The sequence below is a fragment of the Embiotoca jacksoni genome, unplaced genomic scaffold (genome assembly GCF_022577435.1).
Source record: "Embiotoca jacksoni isolate LCO1_2020_lvr unplaced genomic scaffold, fEmbJac1.0.p SCAF_25, whole genome shotgun sequence".
Taxonomy (NCBI): Eukaryota; Metazoa; Chordata; class Actinopteri; family Embiotocidae; genus Embiotoca; species Embiotoca jacksoni.
In genome coordinates this window covers 973,160-982,831 of record NW_027185376.1, presented here as the reverse complement: position 1 = coordinate 982,831, position 9,672 = coordinate 973,160, and the positions used below count along the sequence as shown (strand labels likewise).

General features: G+C 43.2%; 1 protein-coding gene across 1 annotated transcript in view; it reads right to left on the bottom strand.

Annotated features, from left to right (window-relative positions):
- Positions 1–3,026: 3,026 nt before the first annotated feature.
- The window catches only part of plod2 (procollagen-lysine, 2-oxoglutarate 5-dioxygenase 2), a 31,891-nt gene continuing 25,245 nt past the window's right edge, over positions 3,027–9,672 (bottom strand). Inside the window, exons 13-20 of the mRNA XM_069159456.1 lie at positions 9,467–9,608; positions 8,562–8,624; positions 7,136–7,249; positions 6,747–6,812; positions 6,442–6,546; positions 4,624–4,770; positions 4,307–4,432; positions 3,027–4,118 (exon numbers count right to left, since the gene is read on the bottom strand). Of these exons, the coding sequence (XP_069015557.1) occupies positions 3,963–4,118; positions 4,307–4,432; positions 4,624–4,770; positions 6,442–6,546; positions 6,747–6,812; positions 7,136–7,249; positions 8,562–8,624; positions 9,467–9,608 (919 nt within the window). The 3' untranslated portion in view covers positions 3,027–3,962. The remainder of the gene's footprint in view (positions 4,119–4,306; positions 4,433–4,623; positions 4,771–6,441; positions 6,547–6,746; positions 6,813–7,135; positions 7,250–8,561; positions 8,625–9,466; positions 9,609–9,672) is intronic.

Here is a 9,672-nt window from a genome sequence, read left to right as displayed (position 1 = left end):
TTTGGTTTGGTGCAGGCAACCTTAATGAACAAGTCTCTAAACAGCAGCAGGCCTCATGCATCAGCTTCTCCATTTCTGAGACGATGTTGAAAATGAGGCTTCGTAGCGGAGGTCTCATGCAAATTTGCTAATTATACAGAGGAGGTCTGGTTTCAAACTTTCAAACATTCCCGTATTAAAATATGTATCTCGCCCGCGCGTGTATTTCCCAGAATTCTCATATTTGTGTGAAGTAAAGTTTACTAATTGTACTCAAGTACTAATGGACACAGCCCTGCCCCCACCCAGCCACTAATACACATGGACTCACATCTGTGCAGAGCTGTATTGAATGTTTCCTCGCTGTATCTCTGCTCCGTCCCAGTACTTTTCCACTAAAGTCTAACTCACAATTGCACTGTGCCTGAACCCGGATGCCCCCCTCCTCCGTCCCACGCCCCCACACCCCGACCCTCCAACCCCACCCTCCACCCCCACTCCTCACCCCTCCGCCCACTTCTCCAAACACAATTTGAGAAATGTACAGTGAGTTAGTCACCCAGTGCATTGTATGTATCTCACACACAGACTTAGATGGCCTACTTCATGTGATGCCTTTTGGATTCACAATTTGCTCTGCGTTCTGCACAGATGGTTTATTCGTCAATAATAATTGGTGATTTTAAACTACATTTGAAAAGAATCAGACATTTAACACGCAGTACCCGAGGCCGTTTCAAAACTATCCTGTAAGAAAACCAGAAAATTATGAGGATGATAATCTTTGACATTTTTACTGGAAACAAATCTCATGAAAATACCTAAACCAAGAATGGCAAAATTCCACGAGCTGAAGCCTAAAAAGGTTGATTTGTTTCACCGTTGTTGTCCGAAAATGACTAATAACCCACAAATAAACGACATCATCTTTATTACGACTAACATGGGCAGTGTTACATATTTTAATTTAGCGCCACATACACTGTGCTGGTGTCAAAAATACACCGTAGTGCACCGAAGGTGTATTAATCCACAGCTTAAAAGTGTTCTGACTTTGGTTAAAACTACAGTGAGTGCCCAACTGTTTGAGGAAATTACCAAAAAGTCAATTTAAGAAGTTAGAAAATTAGGATGAGTTGAAACTACAGTATATATTTGTGACCCTTTTCAACCTGTGTATTCATTCAGTTAATTTGGGTTTGTGGCTGAGTGCCAAAACAAATGCTAATTTCAGTGGCTTAATAAAAGGCACCCACTGTGTAAGGAGACATACTGTTTAACTTGGACAGCACCTGATAGTTTTCCCTTTCCTAGTTCCTAAAAAGGCATGACAAAAGCAAGCAACATGATCATCGAAACAAATATTGACACCAATGAATGAAGTGAAGGCAAGGAGAAAAAAAAGGAAAGTGGTCCTACTGGACAGTAGCTTTAGCTTTGGGACCGGTAATGCTGGCAGTTGAAAGCTTTTTCCGAATGTCTCGCGTGCCACGAAACATTCAGGTCGCACGTGGATTAATACTGTGACTCAGCGACTCGGTAAATAAGTAGTGCCTCAGCTGCAGAGAAAAATATGCTGGAAACTGCTGCTAAATGCGACATCGAACGATCGCCTCCAAGCCAATGGACACCAGATCACCAGATCCCCATCTTAATATGAAATCCCGTGTTTGGTCAGGACTCGAGTGTCGCGCTGCGGGTATAGCTAATTCCCTGCGTGCCACCGGGCCAGTGGCGCACTTGAATTCGCTTTAGTATATCTCATTTCCAGAGTCATTTACCCAAAGGATGGGTTTCCATTAGGTTGAACCTGGTGTGTACAGCTTTTTAAAAACATGCACTTCAGAGGTGAATCTTATGAACCAAAGGAGGAAACAACCTAAAAACAACCTGTGTTTCAAACACCTAGTCTACTTTCTCCACCTTCTGACTTTAGAAATAAATCGGGCTTAAAAAACATGTTTCTCCATTTCCGCGTTTTGATGTTTTGATAAAGGCATTCCTGTGAGAATCTGCTACTTTAGTAGGTATGGAGGTTTTCCTGCTCGCCTGGTTGGGATCAATGTCACCTTTCAGAGGGTCTGGACGCAGGGCAGTTCAGGGGACACGATGGCCACAAAGGCCTCTTTCAGCAGCAGCGAGGCCCCCCCCCCCCCACACCCCCCCCACCCCCGTCTGACCTACATCTCCTCCTCTCTCCCCGTCCTCCCTGCTTCATAGCACAGCTACTCAGACATTCAGCCTTCATCCTAACTTCACAGGAAGCAGAAACGTGCGCCCGGTGAGGGAGTCAAGCCTTCATGGGTAAAAACGTGGCCCTCAGCTGGGGAGGTAGTTCTCCAGAGACCGTGGGTGCTAAAAATGTGATCAGTTTTGCTGAAGCTTCATAAGTGAAGTACTAATCTAAGGTGGATATTGTGTTTAGTGTCTACATGATACGCATTTAGTGGCTTCTCAACGCAAAAAAAACCCCCAAAAAAACCCTTTCATCATGGTCGATTGATATGATAGTCGGATATAAATAAATGAGCCCCGGCTTTACTTTCTAAAGGTTGACAGTTTTTCAGTAAGCTCGAACCCCTCCTTACTCCACCCCCCCCCCTCTGCTCTGTCATCAGCCTTGACAACCAGCATAGGAACAACTTTCATAAGGTTACATGTACATGTTTACATTCAGCCCGAGGGAAACTGAACTACATTTGCACTGATGTACATCATCACACCACACCCCAAAACGCTCCAGTGCTACTCCCTGCAGCCGAGCAGTGCGTCAGTCCACGTCAGGCCTCACTGATTTTTACTGGTGACGTGCTCAGACTTGGAAAATGAACTGATTGGGTGAAGACACAATGGAAGTCTGTGTACAGCGGTGATCTCATCGAGATGGTTTTGAATCTACAGAGTACTTGATGTTGAATTGTTGAGTTTCTGAATTTACTGCGTGCTGTTTGCAGTGTGTGCTTTAAATGCAAAATCACCAATTTATCGTCTGTTTGTACGATGCAGATAACAATCCGAATAATCAAATCAGACACTCTTATTTTTGATAGAGAATTTTATTAAATTTTAACAATAAGTTAAACAACTTTATTTGCTGAGTTTGAAAATTCAGTCACACACGTCAGAAAAGAAAATGCTGCAGAAATAGTTTCCGTAAAGCAAATGAATGTTGCAGAGTCCCAAGAAAGAAGGAAAACCTTTCAAGTAAAACAGAATACTGAACTTCATTCAAACAGAATTCATATTGAATTCTGCTGCTTTGGTTTTCTGGTGTGCAAAATTACAAAAATAGATTTCTTTTTCACGGGGCACAAATCCGACTTTTAATTTAATAAAAATCACAAATGAAACCTTGAAAACTGCTTCAGGGTAGAAAAACGCGCCAACTTACACTCCAGCAAAAAATACTGACATCAATCTTGAATGCAGAAACATGGAAGAGTTGAAGAGCACCAGTAGTAATTTTTTTTAAGCATTGCATAAATGCGTTCAATGACATTTTACCTGAAACACAATTAGATACACGATGGCCATCTGCACACTCTATACAGCCGTTTGTTAGCAAAGCTACCAGTGTGTATGAATGTCGGTTACCGCGACAACGTTAAATCAGTATGATGAAAATCATGACAACCTACAGTACAGAGAATCCCTGGGAAGATGTTGGTTTTGAAGGTTTTAATGGGACTGTGGCCCAGCATTTACTTTTCTCTCTAAAATTGTGTGTATCTAAAGTATTAATCACTTTTGTCACTTCCCTTGCCACTCTACACTCTGTTTGACAGAGATTCTTTGAAATTATTCCTTTATTCTTTTAAAGCAATTGCTCTAAAAAAAAAAAGAAAGAAAAAAAAAAGCATCAGCAACACATCTGGCGCAGAACTTCAAACGACAAAACCGAACAAACACTTTGAGGAGGAAAAAAAAAAAAAAAAAGAAGCAAAGCATGGTCAGAAAACTAATCTACATCCTAATCAGACCGCTCAAGGATCGATGAAGGACACTGCTATGTAGCGGGTGCCGTTGGTGGTGGGTAGGCCTTCGTGGAGATGAGTCAGTCGTCCTGGGTGCATGAAGCTCCAGCCTTTCCTCGGCGACTCTATGGAGCAGTTATACCTGTGGAAACGGCAGCCGCCCCCCTAAAAACAAGACGGGAAGTAACAGAAAGTGGTTGTGCAGGGTTAATATTGGATTAATACTCGTTAAATAAGTCATGGGGTTAGGAGTATGGGGGTGGATGATGATGTAAGTGAGATTGAATTTGATGATATCCAGATGGCATTCCACTCGGCACAATATGAGCACGACCCATAATGCACCTCCTCACCTGAAAGTCTGTGTCTTTGTTGTTGAGGGCGATGTTGATGGTGAAGGTGGACGAGTCGTGGTGGGGCCGTAAGTACGATTGCCTCCCAGGCGTGTATTTTACAACAAAGTTCATTACGGCGTAACCCTGCCACAGAAATACGCCACGTTAGCTGACGGTTAGTGTGTCTTTTCAAAATGATCTGTCAGAGACGGTCTAAACTCGCATTTCTTCAAGGAATGTCACACACCAGTCAAAACATGTAAAGAATGAACTTTTTTTTCTTTTTCTTGTTTATTTTTTTCTTTCCCTTCATTTCTCCGCGAGGTCGCACTAACCTTTGTGTAATAGCCAGAGAACACTTTTAACGTGACGGGGGATATGAACTCGCGGATGAAGTGCAACCACTCTTTGTCGAATCCAATTTGCTTCATATGAATGTCGTCCGTCGGCACGGTTTCGTATCCTCCGGAGATCCTCTTGTCCTGAGGAAAGGAAGAGAAAATAAAGCCCGCTGCAGTGTGATTAACGATGGAACAAATGACCCACTGTCCTCAATGTCTGTGACCACAGTTTTCAAATTGATGATGGTGGTGATGATGATGACGTGTCTGCATGCGCGCGCGCTTAAAACCGCAGGCTGTACGCTTGTCTGCCTGTACGAGGCCTAATGAGTCATCCAGCTCAGTCCTTTCCCAGAATCAATCTGTACACGTTTAGACTTCCAGGCAAACTTTGAGATACATTACTTGACCAGTTTCAACTACATAAAACTGGCCACAAAAATTAAGACACCATAAAAAAAGAAAAAAAAAGAAAAAAACCACCAACTCATAACCCTTTAATTTATTGTATTTATATGGTGGACCTGGAGATGATGGTAGTAAAATGATTTATGTACTCTGGACACTTGTCAGGTGTCTGTTTGGGTCGTAACACGGAGCATGACGATTTTAAAAGAATAATATACCGCTCGCTACACGTGTCCCGACATTTAACCCCACGCATGGGTGTAACAAGAACAGCTGATCCAGCCGTCTGAGACAACAAAGACATGGCGGCCAGTACAAAGTTTACACTCCAGCATGACGTATTATTTCTTTACTTCCACTTCTTTGTGTTGGTGTCTGGGTCTGATCAAATACGACACGCATGCAACGCAACACCACACGGAGACACTGAAGACTTCGTCTTTACCGTGATCATTTCCCAAATCAGGCAAGCTGTGAATGTTTTCAGGGCTGTAGATGATGCGTAACTTATGGTCACAAACGGACGGGTGTTATTTAGCACTAAAATGACCAGCTGATTTATATTTGGCCAATTTGACAGAACAATTAAAAAAAAAAAATTAAAAAAAAGTATGTATCTAATGAAAATTCTAGAAATTATTTTGTATATTTTTTTCCCTCTCATCATTATTAGAAGAATCCCTTTAGATTTTTTGTTGCCATGCTAGGCTAGTGGTGCTAGCAAATGGCATGCTCACACACTAGACTACCGCGGGAGACGTGCTAAAATTTTGTCAGCGTCGTCACTGTGAAAACGTGAACATTACTGATGTTCAAATCTTTTCATAGCCTCACGGACACGGCAGCATTTGTATTAACCCGGTATTAGTGAATAGAAGATGGCACATTTAGTTCTGGCTCCGTGTGGTGGGCATTTGTCCTTGGTGTTTGACATTTTATGGCTGAAAGGATTAATTGGTGAATCGGCGATAGCTAAACCTGCAGTGCAGGACTTTTGTCCCCGTCCGTCCGCCAGCGAGCGGAATCATAAAACCGCTGTTGGTCCTCTGTAGACGACTGCAGAGGACTACCGGGGGCCGGCACGGGGACCCGCTCCACCAGACACCAGATGTGAAAACTCAGTGAGATACAGAGCGATTGTTCCGAAAGGTTTAAATCAGCAGTGTGTGAACTCGTTCGCCGAGCGCCTGGACGTACCGGACGCTCTCGCGGATGTAAAAGTCTCGCAATATAACTTTTTAAAGGAGAATGGAAATAATGATTTGCAGCCATCATATTTTTCTTCGCAGATTCCTGCCCCCCTTACAAAGATGTGTTGAACGCGCGACCACAGTGCGGCACTGTGCCTGCAGTGTTTATGACCGCAGGTCTGTGTTCAGGGAACCTGAGCGAAACAGTACTGACCTCGTGTCTTCCTCCGGACCACGAACCGTAGTGCTCCATCTCCTCCACTAGTTCATCACAAGCCTTCTGTGAGAAGACGGGGAACCAGAACACGTCTGGACAAGGCTGCAATACGCACAGAAAGATTACTGACAATCGACTCGCACACCTGGAGCTGTAGTGTATAATGTAATACCCATTTATGGTAAAAACCAGATGTTGGGATTTCTCTGCGACATTATGTCATTCTCTCTCTCTCGCCGTATCTCCGTCGACATCTGGATCTTGAAGACATGCGCATACACACGGCAACTGTAAATACAAACCTCTTCCATGTAGTTTTCCGTGAAAATTCGGGTGTAGTTTGGGTGGATGTACTTCTCCCTCCAGTCCTGCAATTACAAAGAATTTCAGATTAGAGGCCAACTCTTTTTCTTTTTTTTTGCACTGCTTGCTGACCTGCATACCTCACAGAGCTAATCCCCCCCCTCTCCCACAGGGCAGATCTCACCAAATAAAGTGGAAGCCTGAATCATAAGACCTTATCAGTCCGGAGCCTTATTATTTCAGAAACGCCTCACATCTGTAATCCTTCCATTATGGTACAGGTGGCTGTTGTTTATCTCGGCTATTCCTGATAAATGACTCTTTTTTTTCTTTTTCTTTTTCTTTTTTTTTTGTAGTGGAAGAATAATGGGAGATAATAATGACTTACCACTGGGTTTTCAAATATCTGCCACAAGTCGTTGTTGTAATGAGAAATGTTATAATTGGCTGTGGAAATGAGCCTCCCGAAGTCGTGACGGTTTGTTATGTACATGAAGACTCCCTGCAGCAAACAGGAAAAAGTTAGTCAGTTTCATAAAAGTTAGAGACCATAAAACCTCTAAAGTCTCACAGGCAGGATTTCATGACAGAAATATATCTACATAACCATAACACATGCAGATCTATGGCACATGGACACCCCATCGGTGTTTAACTCTTGCGCAAATACTGACAAACTGTTATAGAAGAGCTACATTTAGAAAAATGAGAAGTCTGATTTCAGTGTGTCTGAACACACTGAAATCGATTGTTTTGAACTCGGGACAGAACCAACGCAGACACAGATGCTGTATAAATAATCCGTGATTATTTATGGGTGGTGGGCTGCAGGGGGGGTTGTTGGTGGGTTGGGAACAGGACAAGGTTGGGGGGGGGGGGGCAGGGAGGGTAGAGGAGAGGGAAAACAGGAACAGAGAGGGTGCTGGGTAGCTTGGGACAAAGCAAATCTGGGAATGATATTCCCTTAACTGTGAAGCATACGGAGGCGCTGAGTGGGAGTGGAATTGGACTCACTATCAGACTAGGCTTTGTGTATGACAAAAAAAAAAGATAAATTAGGGGTGGTTTTGCAATCTCAGGGTGTCAGTTTCCGAATTACTAACGTGCAACTTCATTTTGTGAAAGTTGTAATTTAGACCAGATGCCGGTCGATGAGTGAAAAGAAAAGAGTCAGAGCCTAGTCTGAGAACAGTCTGGGTGTGTGTAGAGGGAGCAGCTGGTTACATGTGTTTGCTGTGAGGTTTGGCTGTTCGGGGTAAAGCATCAGGACAGGGGACTTGCATGTGGACTGACTCTCTCCAACCTTCTTTCTCCTCCGTGATCTCCTCTTTGAAGCGATTATACAAACAGGACAGAAAACGGATCTTTCTCTTTTTTTCTAGCTGAGACAAAATCTGCTTTTAGATCGAAACTCATCACGGGCAAGAAGTCAACATCAATTTCCAAAGAGCTGCCAGTCATCATAATTTCGTCTGCTAGGACAGAGGCATCGATATGGACAGCAACTCAGTTATTAAATGTATATAATTAATATGTGACCCCAATCTGAAATAATAAATAATATAATTTCCAATGGAGAATCTAGTGTAGAAAACACCAAAATTCTGTGATTCTTTGAACAAGAAAAACTAGGAACATACAGAACTAACTTAACACGGAAGTGCCAAGAAATCTTCAGTCACATCAGGTACAAGTCTTTTGCATGTGAGGTAGAGTCTGCCTATGAAATGAGCCAAAGCTCAGATCAGCCTCGGAGTGCTAACCCATTGGAAAAGCATGTTTCAGAAAGCAGAATAATCAAAACAAATGGAAACCTTTGGGGGCCTGAGCATATGGAATGATTCCGGAGAAGGGGAGTCTTTTTCTCTGTGACTGGTCTAAAATAAAGGAGAAGCATCATGTAAAAAAAAAAGGATAACATAAATTATGACTTCAGAATAAGAAACAGGGTGACAGCTGAAATATATATATGTCACAAACACAGGAACTCAGTAGGAGAGGAAATACGGCTGCATGAGAAAGGAGCAAAACTCCCTCTGAAGCTGATGTTTTTGTGGGTTAGCGTGGGAGGAACGCATGCTGGGGGGTGGGGGCGGAAAGGCCAAGCGATCCAAATGTGCGCCGAGTTTGGATCGAGCGTGGTAGTTGTTTAGTGCCGAGCACAGGTGGCATGTCGGTGACACAAGAGCGCAGCCTGAGTGAACAGTTTGTGAGCGAGAAGGAAAAGGGAAAAAAAAAGAAAACGCACGACAGACGAGACAGGTTTTCATCTTCCGGCCCGCCAGGCATCGCAACCGCTTGCGCTGACCGTGGCCATGACAGTGTGGGCAAAAGAAAGTGAAGGATGATGGGATAGAAATGGAGCAGAAAACCTTACTGCACCGTAGAGCAACTACAAACAGAGGAGAGGCGTCATGCCTTGGTGACAGACAAAGACGTTTTAAAACACTCATACTTGCCCGTCTTTGGTTTCCGTTCGGCTGTCGGTTCTCGTCAGCAGTAACGTTCGTTGCATTTCTAAACTAGCCCTTTTCCTTTCACTACGTCAATACTGAATTGAATTTCCTGCTATAAACATCCCTTTCAATATCTACGTCCTTATGCTGGCATATTTTTTTTAAAGAACAGGTAGCATTTGTGTTTTAAATACACTAATACTGAAATACGTTCACAACCCTGACACATGAATCCCTAAAGATGGAGGCTTTGCCCTTCTTACCATTTCTCTGGCATTCCTACACAGAGACATATCTGGGTCCAGTTTCTCCAGAACAAAGTAGTTCCTTTCTTTCAGCTCATTCCTTAAGACACTTCCCTTGACGAGGTATACATGGGCCATGTAAGGAATGTTCCACAGACCCCTAGAAACAACAAGGCACAGAAAATGGGGAGTAAGAAACCATGAAAATCTGCATTCGTGGAATG